Below are 16,956 nucleotides of genomic sequence, written 5' to 3'. Positions count from 1 at the left end.
TAAAGAGCGAGGTACTTAGGAGGAGATAAATACTTCGCTCTTTATGCTAAAATTTTTTTAAGTAATTTCAACTATTTATTCTACGGCCTTTCTGATTCAGTGGTCATTCTTAAAGAATTGGGACAAAACAAGATTTAGTGTGAAGAGCGAGGTATTAACGAGGGGACCAACCCCCTCATATATATAATCAAAAATATAAGAATATAAAAGTTTGTTACGTAAGTTAATTCCTAGGTTACGTATATTTTTTATAAGTAAAAACGTTCGTTAAAAATTAAAAGATCTAGTCCTCCTTCCCCACCCCTTATTTCTCAAAATCATCTGATCAAAACTAAGAGAAAGCTATTTAGCCAAAAAAAGAATTAATATGCAAATTTCATTTTAATAATTTATGTACGGAGAGCCAAAATCAGACATGCATTAATTCAAAAACTTTCAGAAATTAAATAAAAAAAACAAGTTTTTTGAAATGAAAGTAAGGAGCGACATTAAAACTGAAAACGAACAGAAATTACTCCGTATATGAAAGGGGCTTTTCCTCATCTACACCCCGCTCCTTGCGCTAAAGTTTCTCGCAACTCTACTTTTTAAAAAAGTAAAAAAACTTTAGCGCAAGGAGCGGGGTGTAGAGGAGGAAGAGCCCCTTTCATATACGGAGTAATTTCTGTTCGTTTTCAGTTTTAATGTCGCTCCTTACTTTCATTTCAAAAAACTTGTTTTTTAATTTAATCTTTGAAGAAACGAAAGTGGCGTATAAGGCTGAAAAATGGCGGTTGATTTGATCAACCAGTTGATGGTGAGTATGACAAATTGACCTGAACAGGGAAATACCAATGTGAACACCTAGCGCGGGGATTTTTGAAGTAATAAACCAAGATTCACTAGGAATAGGAGTATCTATCCAATTGAAAAGAACAAGATCAGAATTGTCAGCATTGAATTCAGGTTCAGAAAGGTGATACTCAGATTAAACTGTGCAAAATACAGAAGAAATCTTATATAGTGCACAAGTAGTATTGAGAATGAGATCATTATTTTATAAGGGCAATTTAACAGAGACAATATTACAACACATAAGACACAACATCTGGCCGAAATCTTTACCATCAAGGACATGCTTATTGAAACAGCAGGAAGAGACAATATCGCCTTGTCTTACTTAACAGTAGTTTGTCTTAGTGCTGTAAACGTATTAATCTTATTGGCTACATTTTATACTTTTGTTGAAGTTTGATATTATGCTTTTAATTTTTTTTTTTTTTGATTTTTGAAGTAATAAACCAAGATTCACTAGGAATAGGAGTATCTATCCAATTGAAAAGAACAAGATCAGAATTGTCAGCATTGAATTCAGGGTCAGAAAGGTGATACTCAGATTAAACCGTTCAAAATACTGAAGAAATCTTATAGAGTGCACAACTAGTATTGAGAATGAGATCATTATTTTATAAGGGCAATTTAAGAGAGACAATATTATGGTGACAATATTGATGGTGAGTATGACAAATTGACCTGAACAGGGAAATACCAATGTGAACACCGAGCGCGGGGATTTTTGAAGTAATAAACCAAGATTCACTAGGAATAGGAGTAATCTATCCAATTGAAAAGAACAAGATCAGAATTGTCAGTATTGAATTCAGGATCAGAAAGGTGATACTCAGATTAAACCGTTCAAAATACTGAAGAAATCTTATAGAGTGCACAACTAGTATTGAGAATGAGATCATTATTTTATAAGGGCAATTTAACAGAGACAATATTACAACACATAAGACACAACATCTGGCCGAAATCTTTACCATCAAGGACATTCTTATTGAAACAGCAGGAAGAGACAATATCGCCTTGTCTTACTTAACAGGGTTCTAACAAAAGTTCAAAACCCTTTAGTGCTGTAAACGTATTAATCTTATTGGCTACATTTTATACTTTTGTTGAAGTTTGATATTATGCTTTTAATTTTTTTTTTTCATTTTAAAGGTCCCACTTCTAAATTTCGTGGCAAATTATGCTTCAACAATTTGTCGTGACTTAACCTTTAACTCAAGCTAGTAGACAACTGCTAGTAACAATAGGGACAGAGGAAACAGGTTCTTAGTAAGGGGTATAAATACAGAAAGCCAAAATCCAGAACGTTAAGGCCTTTTATAGTGATTTACATTTATAATCACCTAGGAGGCAGTCATTTATTAACATTTAGTTTCTATAGCCATTTTGTATATGGTTTTGTGCAAGGTACTGTGACAAGAGCTATTTAGACTAATACCTTATATTTTGAAGTGTCACAACAAAGAAGAAATAGTGGTTTCTTTGAGCGTTTTAAGCGCGTATGTGAACAAAGGAAGATTAGGGATATCAAACAGTTCGTGGTAACGAACTGTAGTAAGGAGCGACCCGGCTCAATAGTAACCAAAACTCTAAAAAATGGAATTTTGGTACCAATAGCTACATCAAAAGAATCGCATTTTAATGCTGATTTTAAATATATAAGTTTCATCAAGTTTAGTTTTACCCATCAAATGTTAAGAGCCTGAGAAAATTTGCGTTATTTTAGAAAATAGGAGGAAACACCCCCTAAAAGTCATTGAATCTTAACAAAAATTACACCATCAGATTCAGCGTATCAGAGAACCCTACTGTAGAAGTTTCAAGCTCCTATCTACAAAAAAGGGGAATTTCATATTTTTTGCCAGAAGGCAGATCACGGATGCGTGTTTATTTGTTTGTTTTTTTTTTGTTTTTTTTTTCTTTTCCCCAGGGGTCATCGTATCGACCCAGTTGTCCTAGAATGTTGCGAGAGGGCTCATTCTAACGAAAATGAAAAGTTCTAGTGCCTTTTTTAAGTGACCAAAAAAATTGGAGGGCACCTAGGCCCCCTCCCACGCTAATTATTTTCCCAAAGTCAACGGATCAAAATTCGGAGATAGCCATTTTATTCAGCATAGTCGAAAAACCTTGTAACTATGTCTTTGGGGACGACTTACTCCCCCAGAGTCCCCGTGGGAGGGGTTACAAGTTCAAAACTTTGACCAGTGCTTGCATATAGTAATGGTTATTGGGAAGTGTACAGGCGTTTTCAGGAGGATTTTTTGGTTGGAGGCACGGGTTGAGAAGAGGGGGATATTCTGGGGGAAGTTTCCATCGAGGAATTTGTCATGGGGGAAGAAAATTTCCATGAAGGGAGCGCAGGATTTACTAGCATTACTTAAAAAAAAACAATGAAAAATTAAATATGAAAAAGTTTTTTTTCAGCTGGAAGTAAGCAGCAGTATTAAAACTTAAAACGAACAGAAATTATTACCTATATGAGGGGCTCACCTCCTCCTAATACCTCACTCTTTACGCTAAAGTATTTTTAGTAATTTCAACTATTTATTCTGCGGCTTTTGTGATTCAGGGGTCATTCTTAATGAATTAGGACACAATTTAAGCTTTAGTGTAAAGGGCGAGGTACTGACGAGGGGGCGAACCCCCTCATATATGTAATAAAAACATGAGAATACAAAAGTTCTTTACGTAAGCTAATTTATAAGTTACGTATATCTTTTACTTATAAAAAGATTCGTAAAAAATTAAAAGTTCTAGTTGCCTTTTTAATTAACCGTAAATCGGAGGGCAACTAGGCTTCCTCCCCCGCTCTTTTTTTCTCAAAATCATTCGATCAAAATTATGAGAAAGCCATTTAGCCAAAAAAAAATAAATATACAAATTTCGTTTTAATTATTTCTCTGCAGAGAGCCAAAATCAAAACATGCATTGATTCAAAAACGTTCAGATATTAAATAAAAAAAACAAGTTTTTTAAATGAAAGTAAGGAGCGACATTAAAACTTAAAACGAACAGAAATTACTCCGTATATGAAAGGGGCTTTTCCTTCTCAATGCCCCGCTCTTTACGCTAAAGTTTTTTACTGTTTTAAAATGTAGAGTTAAGAGAAAGAGTCAAACTTTAGCGTAAAGAGCGGGGCGTCGAGAAGGAAAAGCCCCTTTCATATACGGAGTAATTTCTGTTCGTTTTAAGTTTTAATGTCGCTCCTTACTTTCATTTAAAAAACTTGTTTTTTTTTTATTTAATCTTTTAAGAGCAGAAACCATGTCAAACAAATGTTAAAAACATCACAACAGCCTATCAAGTTTCAGCTTGGCTGTAATGCTGTCCAATATTTTTCTCGTTTATTTTGTTTGCTTTTTCTTAACTGTGAAGAAGTTTAGATGTATTTTCATATGATCAATGATAGTTCACTTCTTTAAAAATAGATCAGAGAATTCTACAACGTGATGTTTTATAAATGTTACTATTGTAAGTTTGATAGGAATAAAACAAAGGTTTACAAGAGCTGTCAGCATGACTAAGAGTGATATGAAGACACTAAAGGTGACAAACATCAAGCTCATAGACAATCCATGAAAACATGAAAGACCTAAGGGAATGTTTATGAATGATCACGAGGAAAAAAGCTGATGATGATGTTCACATATTAATTAGCCACAGTGTTATAATTTGTTCAATATTCTACATAGGATACATGTGACAGCAAAAAGTGTTCCAGAACTGTAAAATTTTTGACTCTAGTTTAGCATTGTGGAGGGACATGCAAGAGAGGTGTAGCATAAGTGGAAAATGATAACGACGGCAATGAAGGGGGTAAAATTAACCATGACTTGATGCACACTTAATTGGACGATCTGTCTTGGCTTTTTCTACAATTAGCCATGACTTGACTTGCCCCAAAACTATTCCATTTTAATTCAAAGAGAAGCAGCCAATTCAGTTTGCTATGGAGCAGCTACATCAAGTCACCCAACTACCAACAAACAGCAGAATTACCAAAACGCCTGATAAGAACTTGGGAATAATGTGACCATATTCAGAATATTTCAACTATTTTTTTCTAAAATAGTACCTAGACAACACAGAAGCGTTGACTCAACATAGAACAACGGGTCTGACTTTTATTTTTCTTAGTCACCTTGTGCACAGTGGATTTTCATAAAATCTAGGAATAGGAATGATTTGACAAAAACCTTTTCTTAAAGATCAAAAGTAATCAAAGAATGACCAGCACCCTTTTCAGTGTCTATTCATCCCCCTGAACATCCAGGGGAGTATAGGATCATAGTTTCAAGGGGGCTTGCCATTTCACTCGAAATTGTCAAAAGTTCCAAGAAATGACCTTCAGGGGGATATAGCACAAGTAACCACCAAAGGGGCAAGGACCCCAAAATAAACAAATAGAATATTCTCTCAGATACACATTAGCTGAAAAAATGGGCAGATTACACCTTGTGTAAACAAGAACCATGCAAAAAATTAAAATATGAGCGAAAGCTAAAATAGAGCCCCAGAGATCTCAATAACCCTTCCCATTACAGCCGGTTTTTATAGCAGAAAGGTAGGTATATTGCACTTTTTTAAACCATAACTATGAAAGGATGTTTGGCAAAAAGGTGGTCTGTGGAAACTTAGTAGAAGAACAAGGTAATTCACAACTTGGTACCAAAGCAAGCAAAGTTCAAGCTGCAGAAAATAAAACATATTAACGAATTAACATAGTTAATTTGATAAAAATTAACTATGTCCAGGCTGTAGAATTTTGTTATATCACTACAGGCTGAAATGGTACAAAAAAAGTCAAGTCCTGACTTAGATGCAAAAACAACACAAGTCCACAGTCAAGCGGCAATCTTGAAAATACTAAGTAAAAGAAAACTTACTAGAGGCCAGAACCAGTGCAAAAACGATATTGAGACGTCCTTCAGAAATACTAAACCACTGTGTCATGCAGTCCAGGATTTAGGAGGCATTAAAGTTATAAAGTCAGAGATTCTCCAAACAAAGAAAGTTTGAAGTCTGCTAGGGCCAGAACTATACAAGTCAACACTCAAACATTTTTTAGGGAACATCTCATTATCTGTAGGTAACTGCCAAGCAAATTCCAACCGAATTTCAGCACTTTAGAATTTTGATCAGTTCCTGCAATTTACTGTGGATGTGAGCAATCTCATCAATCAATCCTGAGCAAATCTATCAAAAAGTCCCACCTTTTGGCAACAAAAATAAATTCTATCACCTGTAAAGAAATGCCGCCTTGAATCTCAGCTTAAACCCTTGATGATCCATGTGTCTCCTTACGATTAGACTTTTTTATGATTTTGGATGACTGAATATATAAAAAGGGCCCATAACCTTGCCAAGGTCATTACCTTGTCATTCCTATGACCCATGTTTTGTCGGAAAGTTAAGCGTTTATTAACATGTTCAAATAACAAACATAGAAGGATTCTTAAGTTTATAGTTCAATGGGCAAGGAGAGCTGATAGCCCCTAAAGCACCAATCTGTATATCTTTTGAAAATTCTTATCATTTTTAGATACTTGGATTGATAGAGGAGTAACGAATTGAAATAATATCTGTGTAATACCAATGAATAATATCAAATAATATCTGTGATTTATCCTTTACACCAAAACCATCCTATTCAAGTTTTAAAAAAGGTGTAAATTTGTCAGTGCTTGACAGAGTTTCAAAATTAACATCACCAAATTATACCAGTAATGAACTTCATTAAAAATACTTTAATAAGGGAACGTTAATCCTAATTCTAGTATTCAAGAAGAGGGTGCAATTCTAGGGACTACCACCAAATTCAAGCTTCGAATTTATCCAATATTTAATGTAAAACATAATTTTTTTAAAGAAAATAAAGGACAACATTAAAACTTAAAATGAACTGAAATTATGCAAGGTATGATGCAGCTGCCCCCTCCTTAACACTAAAGTTTTGTAGTGCTTTATTGAAATAATTTATGGGTGAAACAGATGCAATTAATGGGTAATTGTAAATGTTTTATTTACTCCCTTTATACTATGAGAAGAAAATTTTTTATGGTTAAAGCAAATCCGCATCAATAAGCTCTTCCATTCTTGAAACACTGAGAAAAATACCTTTTATTTCCTGTTAATTGCCCCTGTGTTTGAGCAGTTGCTCTTGAGCATTGGGGCCCCAAATTTTAGCATGAGGATTGGGGGCTTAAGTTGCAGAAGCCCATTCCTCATACATGGAATACTTTTTTTTCGTTTTAAGGTTAACTGTTCATCTTTACTTTCATTTGAAAAAAAAAACAATTCTTCTAAAATCATTCTAATATCATACCCAGTTATTAAAAATGTGCAGAGAGCTACAGCCCCCTCAAATTCCAATAATCAAAGTATTTAGCTTTTGAAGAAGAATGTCTAAGAAAAAAGAGCTAATTTACCCTTTTTGCTTTTTGAAATGAAGAATAAGGTTCCCCAATAAACTATAAAAATCCTAATAAGAGGAGAGGTTCTCCCTCTCAGATTCCACAAGTTCTTCCACAATGCCGAAATTGGTGATAATTATACAGTGGATGGGCAAAAACGATTCAACGGTGGAGCGCAAGCTTCACTGATGTCCCATCCAAACTTGAATTCTTTATCCTCCCCTGAACACATCACAGAAAGAGCACCAAATTAGGCTCATAGTCTATTCGAAAACAGATGCTTCATGTAAACATATTAGTAGAAAATTAGATATTTTGCATGTTGTTCAAACCAGAACAATGCACAGAATTTTAGTAGGTCAATTCAGGACAAAGTCAAAACTATCAAAAGCAGCTTCTTTCAGTACTTCCAGAAACCTCATTGGAGGTTACTTAGCAGTTCAATTTGTATTATCTTAAGAGCTTTCACACAACTAATAGCCCAGGTTTTTGGCTAATTAGTTTGCTAAGATCTTCCTTGTCTGATCTTATGTCACTGGTTTTCCTACTATACAATTAATGAAAACAAGTTTTTAATCCTGACATGTTACTTGTGCAATTTTCATTATTAGATCTTAAGCTTACCTTAAGTCTTTTATAATATTTTAAAGTAGTTTCTAAAATTGTATAGCATTTCTTTATAAGGAGCAGTAGCACTAAATCCATACCTTTCTATTAATCAGATTATTGTGTTTCTCTCCATTATTATCCATGGTAAATATATAAAAGAGTCTATAACTGAACTACTTACTTTACTTTTGGCAAGAACCAGATAAAGAACTGTCCTGCCAAGCACCAATAGACTTTGGAATTAGTTTCAACAACCACTTCAATCTGTTGGCTGCAGCTTCCCCAGCAGTCTTCAGCCAACACTGTCCCGTTTCTACCATGCCTCTTGAAGCCTCCCCATGACTCAAAGTCCCTTTTGAATTTTTGCCAAAGATTTTTTGTCTGTCCTCTCCAATATTGTCTCAAGGATGGTAGCGGCTTGCAGATAAGAATGTCTCAACAAAATGTACCTTTGGGATGAGGTGTGGCAAAATATTCTAATAGGTCTTGTTCATTCATTGTCTTGGGAAAAAAGTCCTCATTATTCTCTCTTCTGTATTTGTATTGTGGCCAAGGAGTTTGAGGTAATGTCTTTTGATGATAAAGGATGGCTCTCCAGCCTGGAAACTACAGCTTCTTACTTAGCTATTGGTATTCTAGACCATTTGTTGATTCAGAGTATATAGCACAGGAAATAGAGGTCAAATGTACCCACAGCTCTAGCCACTTTGGCCGTATCTTGCAGGCATACAGTAGTAGAGCTTGCATGGATGCTACTTAGACTCTCTGACTTTGGTTTTGTCAAGATCTTATATCTGGCACATAGTACCTTTTTCAGACCAGTAAAAACTTCCCAGGCTCATGATGTCCAGGCAGAAATGTCTTTTCTGGCTCCACCATCTGGTGTTAAAATAGGTACAAGGTACTTGAATTCCTTGACATTTTCATTTAGCTTGCTCTCCATGAGGATTTGATAAGAAGCTGAATGGTTGATGGCCATCATTTTAGTCTTGGAACTTCTTATGGCAAGCCCAATGTGCTTTGAAGTCTTGGAGACATGATCAACCATGTCTTGTAAGCCATTGGTTGTGGTATTCAGCAAGGCAACATTGTCTACAAAATACAAGTCTATCAGGTATTGAAGAAAGCCATCAAGTTAACAAAGACAACTATCATTTGATTATTCTGGGCATTATCCAGTTCAGCATGTTGTTAAATAATGTGGGTAACAGGGGGCATACCTGCTTGACACCAGACTTGACTGTAAACTTGGGAATGTTGTTTTTGTTACCTGAGGTGCAGACAAAGGTCTTGGAATCCCCAGATCTGCTTTGGAGTATGCTGATGAGATTCTGTGGCAATTCATCCTCAGCCATAAATTTCTATATTTCAATATTTCTTCTCTGAAAAGCAGCATTGGAATCAAAAGCAGCAGTGAAGCTTATGAAAGCAATGACCAATGGTAGGTGATATCTGTTGCTGGATTGTGAGCATCTACTCTGGGCAGTCCCTCCCTGGTCTGAAGCCTGCCTGTTCAGGATGAGTTAGCTTATCATGTCTACCTTTAAATCTATTCAAGAGAGTGACACAGAAGATCTTCATTGCATGGTCAATCAAGGAAATACTCTTTTAGTTTCCACAGACGGTCTTGTCCTCTTTTTCAGAGGCTGGAATGAGTACTGATCCTCTCCAGTCTTTTGGGAAAGCCTTTGTCATCCAAGCCTGTTAAAACAGATCATTTAGGTGGCATCATAGATTTGACAAAGCCTTTTATATTTCAGTAAGGATTCCATACTATTTTGGTGTCTTATTACTCTTTATGCAGTTAAGCACTTTTAGTACTTCCATGATAGTCATTGGGTTATTTCTCTATGCTTGTTTTTCAGCTTATCAGCTGCTACATGGGCTTTCCCTGTTGCTTCTTTTATCAATTTAAACATTTTTGGACTATCTTGGATGCATGCTCTAGTCCATTTGCAATTGTTGTCATCCAGTTTCAATTCAGATTTTGTTCTTGGTCCCATTTCACTGATATTTTAACTACTTTAAAGGGTTCTTTTGCACTACCAGCAAGGGGACACTTCTTGTCAACTATTTCTATGATGTGGTCAGAAATCCAGCTTTTTTTCTGGTTGGTGCAGCCAAGGACTTTTTTGGCTACATTTTGGGTAGTAGCTTTTATCTGTGTCCATTCTTAGTCAACATCAGATAATTGGTTCAGAAATTCAAATTGGCTGCTGAGCTTTAACTTGAACTGAGCTTTGATTTCTGGAAAACTTAATTGAGACACACCAAAGCAGTTTGCTCTTTTCTGTTGCCTTGGTCTGCTTAAATCATGACAGACTCTATAAACAAGTCAATAGTGATCAGACCTGTTTGAAGACCCCATATCAGCCCTAATATATACTCTGGCATCTAAGCAGGGGCTTCTCTATGGTGATTCAGATAAACTGCAAACTAAGAAGATACAGTTTAATTTAAGAACTATAAGGTATGACTGCATTGATATAACAAAGAAATACATGATTAGGGCTATTTACAGGAGCATGACATAGATGGGGTTGCATCTAGAGGCAAATTGATTATTAGGCTGTATTTTGAAAGAGTATACAAAAAGGGGTAAGCATATCACAGTTCATATAATTGACTTACCAATAAAGTGAACATACCACTCAATGTCTTTTATTATGCTCTTTACTAATACAATAATTGCTTCTATTTCAAATTCAAATTTAAGCACTTTCTGAGCTCTTAAAAATGACAAAGCTTCAATTAATGCATGAGTTATTGGTTATTTTTGACAAAGTGATACTATGTTTTTTCAGTGCTGTTTTCTCCTTTGTTTTTGACAAAATAATACTATATTTTTTTAGTACCAAAATTATTTATAATTAGGTCAAAACCTACTTAAATTTGAATTTGCAACAGAAGCAATTAGCCTATTATATTTGTAAAGAGCATTAAAAAAGGCATCAAGTGTGTTCACTTTATTAGTAAGTCAATTGAATGAACTATGATACATTTACCCAAAAAGGAATCAATTAGTATGGTCAACTTGTTTCAATATCAGTTGTGGATGCTCATATGAGGAATCTCACATCTTACCTGATTTTAAAATAATTTCAGGTATGCTACTATTACGTTAGCCTACTAGACATAGGCTATACTTTTTTATCTTACTGAGTTAAAACTAATTTCTCCAAGAAGGCCTACATACAGAGCAGTTTATAAAACTGACCTGCAAATAAATTGAACATACTGTTTAGTTTTTATGCTCTTTCTGAATATAATAATCACTTTTCTTGCAAATTCCATTTTGATCCTTATTGGAAAGTTGAAAGTGATAATTTTTTTCTATGGTTTTTGGGTATAAAGATGGTTACAACATTGGTTTCAAAGTATTTCATTATAAGATCAATTTTGTTAAAGTTACATAATTCACAAGCATTAATTTATCACACTTAGGCCTAAGTCTGATGATACAAAATCAAAAATAAAAATCTCTTTCTTTCCATCTGCCATGTTCCTTTTGTTAGCTTTGATATTTTTCAACATTTAGGTGAAAAAGCAGTTTTCAAACAGCCAAACAGAATGAGAAGAAAATAAGGCAGAATTGTTTTGAATTTTTTGATTCAACTTTTGTTATGATAAAACAATATTTTTGAATTACATAACTTTTACAAAATAAATGTATGATGAAATAATAAGTTTGAAACCAACATTTTAACCCATTTGTATTTCCATAAACTATAGATAGAATTATTAGGCCTATTTTCAAAGGTACTAAAAGGCCTTAATATTGAATTTGTGAGAAAAGCAACCATTGTATTCAGAAAGAGTTTGAAAAATGGTATCAATTGATATGTTTACTTTATTTGGTGGTCAATTATATGAACTGCTCCATCAGGTGGGTGGGGTGCATTGAAAGAAAAGCAACCATGATATTAGAAAATTACTATAAATAAGAAGCCTAGTGCAAGCTTATACTTCAATTCCTACAGCAAGTTCTCTTCAAAAGAGGCTAATTAGTAAATATTTACTCCCTGGGCTAGTAGGCTAAGTTCATGACCATGTAGCTTAGCCCTAGTACAGACCTGCACAGGGCTATTCATACAGTTGTTGGTATCCAAAGGAAACTCAACATTGGACCCCTTCCCCCCCCAAAAAAAAAAAAACAACAGCATCAGGCCTACATAAAATTGGGAAACACTATTCACCAGCAAAATTTAGCCTATTCTTAGCCTTGAACCCCGTGTTCTTTTACTTGTCCGATTACTTATCTGACCAACGCGTTTTATGAGACGCACATGACGTCAGAGGCTACTCAGAGTTGCGTTCGAATCGACTCGAAAAAGTCAACTTAAAAGTTGACTTTTTTCTCTGCTGTCGTTTTATTTAGTAAAAAGTTGACCTAGAAAGTCAACACAGAATTGCGAATCGAACGCTTCAATGGCAAAAAATTTAGAAATATGAAATCGTTTAGTCTAAAGAAAAGACAAGGAAATTGTTAATAGGCCTAGTGGAAATAATCTTAGCTTTTCAGTGACCTATAAGTAATCTTATGCATATTCCTTAGGATTTAAAGGGTTTTTGGTGTTCTAGGCCTATCTTGCATAGGCTAAGCTTAATAAGGAATGAGAAGAAAATTTTTATGTTGTTAAAAACGTTGATTCTCAGGAAGGCAGCTGTCACATTGGTGAGTTATTCTAATATTACCAAATCTAACAGGCCTAGTTTCTAAACCAACCTATAATTTTTAGTTGAAAAAACTAAAAATTATAGGTTGGTTTGTAACTTTATATTAGCCTATAGGTTAGTTAAAAACTAAAAATTATTGGCTTCTTTTCCCAGTAAAATTGGTGCAAACAGTATTACTGGCTTTCAAATAAAGTGAATATACCACTGCATGCCCTTTTTTATCCTCTTTACAAATATAATAATTGCTTCTACCACAAATTCAGATTTAAGCACTTTTTGACCTCTTAAAAATGACCTATATGTGGGGTTATTACAAATCTGTAATAGCTTAGAAACAAATTTGGGCTATATATTTGTACATCAGGGGGTGGGGGTAAAGCATAGCATATATTAAATACGTAAACTAACCATTGGTGTATTTTTTTTATGTTTGTGCTGTTGCACTGGTGATTTCTCTTCTCATTAAAATTCAATGTGCACAAACACATAAAAAAAATACAGCAAAGGTTAGTTTACTTATTTAATATATGCTATGCTTTACCCCCACCCCCCCTGATGTGCAAATATATAGCCCAAGTTTGTTTCTAATCTATTACAGATTTTTTATACCCCATATTTAGGTCATTTTTAAGAGGCCAAAAAATGTTTAAATGCTGAATTTGCAGTAAAAGCAATTATTATATATGTAAACAGCATTAAAACGGGCATCAAGTGGTATATTCACTTTATATGAAAGCCAGTAATACTGTTTGCACCAATTTTACCCTTTTCCCTAGTTATATAGTCTGTATTCATTGAGATTGTTGTTTAACTGGATTTTTAACATAAAGTAGGGGCAAAATTTTACTTTGGCTACTTTTGACTATCTTTGAAAGAGGTTAGGTTAGGAAAATGAAACTTTCAGGGATGTGTCTGCAGGCTGAAGTATGTCCCAGGAAAGTATTTTGAAGTACCTACCTCCATTTCTTTTCCCTCTAAATGGTCCTGAAATTTTGGGTTATCAGTTTCTTTTTCTCTGGCTTTAGTTGTGAAAAGACAATTCCTGTTGATTTGCCATACTGTTGTTGCCATAACACTGGGTTTTCTAAATTTAGAAATAATCTTTTATGCCACCTCACTATAGGTTAAATATTTGGCAGGTATTATTTATTCTCCATGAATTTTTTTTTATTGGATTTCATATGATGTCAGTTGCTTTCTGTTAAACATACATTTATTTTTAAAAATCAAGCTTCTTTTGAGAAAAAATTTGAATTATTTTTCTCTGAAAAATATCACTGAAATATAAAGTGATATAAAATATGAGAAATATGTGAGTGATATAAATATCACTGAAATTTTCTCTGAAATATCACTGAAAGGGGATAGGTTAGGAAAATGAAACTTTAAGGAATGGGTCTACAGGCTAAAGTATGTCCTGGGAAGGTATTTCAAAGTACATATCTCTACTCATTCTTGCTCTAGAGGGCCCTGACCCTTGATGACCTTCAAAAATAGGCTATCTGTGTTATAAAAGTGAAACCTTACAAAATAAATCTTCTGCTGAAATGAAGTACAACAAAGTTGTTCTCAGCTTAACAACTTTGCTCAATCCCAATTTATAGGTTTTAAAGATATGAAAAAACATTTCCTGATATGATATGGCTCAACATTTGATATGGCTCAGAATTCTACTCAAATAAAAGGAATTGAATTTTCAGAACTAAAGGCAGAGAAAAAGCAAATGGTACCTGAAAATTAAGGTAAAATGTTGTTTTGTCAAAATTTCAATAGGTACAGACCTGTCATGGAGTCAAATTTTAGGGCTCTCTAGAGGGAGAAGAAGTGGAGGTGGGTACTTTAAAATACCTTCCCAGGATATACTTTAGCCTATAGACCCATCCCTGAAAGTTTCATTTTCCTAACCTAACTTCTTTCTGAGATAGCAAGAAGTAACTCAACTAGAATTTTACCTTTTATCTGTCTGGTAAAAAACATCCTTCAAATTTTAGATATGCTCTAATTATACAGGAGCAAAAAAAAAATGCTTTTTAAAATTGCCATTATGAGGTAAGATATTAGCTAAAATGCCTGTATAAAGCAAACTAGCCTACCTAGGGAGCCAAAACACTTGAATTTGCTTACTGCTTCTTCAACAGTGGCAAAAGGTCTGACAATGAGTAAAGTATGGAATTTAAGTCAGAAACGCCTTTTATGCTTTTTCTATTCTCACCAAAATAAAACACAAATCCCATGTTGACTTGCACAAAAACCTCAAGATAAGTTGTAGTAATTGGTCCTTTAGCCTGATGTAGCTGCTATTTGCTGCTATGAGTGCATAGTTTATAATGGGAGCTTAAAATTGTCTTGGCAAGCTGCATGGTTGAGTATACAACCCTCTAGGCTATACTCTCTTTCTTTATGTGCATATTATTGTTTAAAAATGATCAAGCTTCACATTAATCTCCTTTCATGACCTATAGTTGAAATTTGCTAGGGAAGTATTTATTCCACTAAAAACTCACCACCTATTTTTGAACTTCAATTATACAGCCCTGTTTTTTTTTACCCCCCTTAAGCCTGTATCCAGTTTCTGATAGCCATTTAAATTTCATTTTGTCTGTTGCTCATTTCTTGTCAATATTACTGAGGGGTCACAGATAAGCACTAGAGTCCTCATTGATAAATAATATGTGCTTGTATATATATAGCTTGTTGCTACTTATTTTTCTCTGGGAATACAATGTTTGATGTGGCATAAACCAAAGAAAGGACCTGTAGGCCTAGAGAAAAATATGTTAAGAAAACCGATTTTTATAATTGCACAATAATTATAGCTTACATAATTTTACATGCAGTCCTGCTCTACTTTACCCCCAACCCTCCTAATATAGAAATATATAGCTGAAGTTACATGTTACCTGTTGATTCTGCCAATCTATCCCTCAACCTTTAACTCCCTGTTAATTGAAGCAATTGCAACAAAGCAAGAATGGCAGGAAAGGTAACAGGTGACAGAATACATTGGAACTACACAATTTTGGCTATATATTTGCACATTAGGCAGGTTGGAGGTAAATTATAGTATAGAGATGCATGCTTTTCCCTTTGGTATGTAGGCTAAGTAGAAGATCACTTGTACCTGATGCTGTCCCTGTTGTTTTTAGTTGGATTGGAAACATCCAAAGAAAGTTTCCTTTGAAAAGGAAAGGTGAGATTGCCTAAAAGTGAGATTGAATTTGTCAAAGCTTGGAGGTTTGCCCCTTCAGTCTGTTTAAAGGAAAATGGATTCATAATTGAAGCTTTGTTCATTTCAATCTTAAGGGTGACCAATATTTGTGACAATTCATTAAATGGTTGTAAAGGGATACTTTTGTTTATTCATTAGTCTTCTTTGTTTTCTAACAGTTTTTTTTTTTAATCTTTAAATTGATATCCATTTCTTACAAATTTTTATTGATACCAGAGGTCCATTCATGTCCTAAATATGTTCACTGAGCTAAAGTTTTAAGGATTGTCCTTCAAGAAAATGTCCCTTTCCCTATAGCTGCAATGGAGCTGGCCAAGCTCTCCAAAGTACCATCAGGTTCAAGAGTTAATGAGGCCAAGGAAGTGAATTTAGCCCTTCCTCAAAAACTCTGGCTACAGGCACACAAGAACAACCAAAATCAGACACTCATACCTCCTACTGAGACTTCTTACCCTCTGTTGGCTAAGGAGCATCCCAAGGTGGCTGAAGATAGTCCATCCCTCAACAATCCTAGAACTAATCCTAAATCTTGGTCTGAAAGAGTGGCAGCTTTTCCTAATATTTCTACTCAAGTCATCACTATGCAAGATAGAGTTGGACCTCATATTACTAATTTAATTATATATGTTGCATCAGTGGACCTGATCTTACAATCAAATATGACTAAAAATAAAAAAGCCAGTATAACAAAAGAAATTTCAGAACACTACTTTTCCAATTCTATTTTCAATGAAATAGGAACAGAATCATCATCCATTCTCTCAAAGTATCATGCATGTCACCTATTCAACTCTTCCTATGTTAGCTAAGCTGCAGATCCTACAATGGAATTGCGTCTCTTTAAATTCAAATAAACTTGCTGATCTTATCCAGTGTGCAAATGATAATAGAATTGGGATTATTTGTCCACAAGAGACTAATCTTCATCAGTACAAGAAAATCAAAATGCCTGGGTACAAGTGCTACAGGAAAGATAGATCAACTAACAGAAAGGGAGGGGTGTTGCGATCTTTGTTCATGTTTCAATCCAACACTCCCCTCAACCCTTAACTATCTACAGGGATGAAATAGATGTTGTAGGTATATTAATTACCTTAGACAACAGTAACCATCTTGCCATAAAATCCTTTTATAATCCATGTGGGAGTAAGGACATCCAAAGTATCTTAAAAGCAGAATTATCAGGTAATAATACCT

General features: G+C 34.5%; 1 protein-coding gene and 1 long non-coding RNA gene across 10 annotated transcripts in view; both read right to left on the bottom strand.

The window, feature by feature from the left end:
- The window catches only part of LOC136027213 (uncharacterized), a 64,287-nt gene extending 50,655 nt beyond the window's left edge, over nucleotides 1–13,632 (bottom strand). For 2 of the 9 annotated variants that reach the window (XR_010617540.1, XR_010617541.1), the window contains exon 1: nucleotides 12,050–12,122. Coding sequence is in view for 3 of the 9 variants with exons in the window: in XM_065704244.1 (XP_065560316.1) it covers nucleotides 13,488–13,601 (114 nt within the window). In the remaining 6 variants the exon portion in view is untranslated. Of the gene's footprint in view, nucleotides 1–5,717; nucleotides 6,186–8,034; nucleotides 10,290–11,872; nucleotides 11,960–12,025; nucleotides 12,157–13,487 lie in introns of those variants that run through there. The other 7 variants (XM_065704248.1, XM_065704244.1, XM_065704247.1 and 4 more) reach the window with 7 other exon arrangements.
- Nucleotides 854–3,851, bottom strand: LOC136027218 (uncharacterized). Its single transcript, XR_010617544.1, has 2 exons — nucleotides 1,767–3,851; nucleotides 854–1,149 (listed from the first exon to the last, which is right to left on the bottom strand). It is a non-coding gene; the product is annotated as an uncharacterized LOC136027218 (long non-coding RNA).
- Nucleotides 13,633–16,956: the final 3,324 nt, after the last annotated feature.

This window comes from Artemia franciscana, chromosome 5, assembly GCF_032884065.1.
Source record: "Artemia franciscana chromosome 5, ASM3288406v1, whole genome shotgun sequence".
In the NCBI taxonomy this organism is placed as follows: domain Eukaryota; kingdom Metazoa; phylum Arthropoda; class Branchiopoda; order Anostraca; family Artemiidae; genus Artemia; species Artemia franciscana.
The sequence above is the reverse complement of the archived record's forward strand: the minus strand, read 5'-3'. Positions and strand labels throughout refer to the sequence as shown.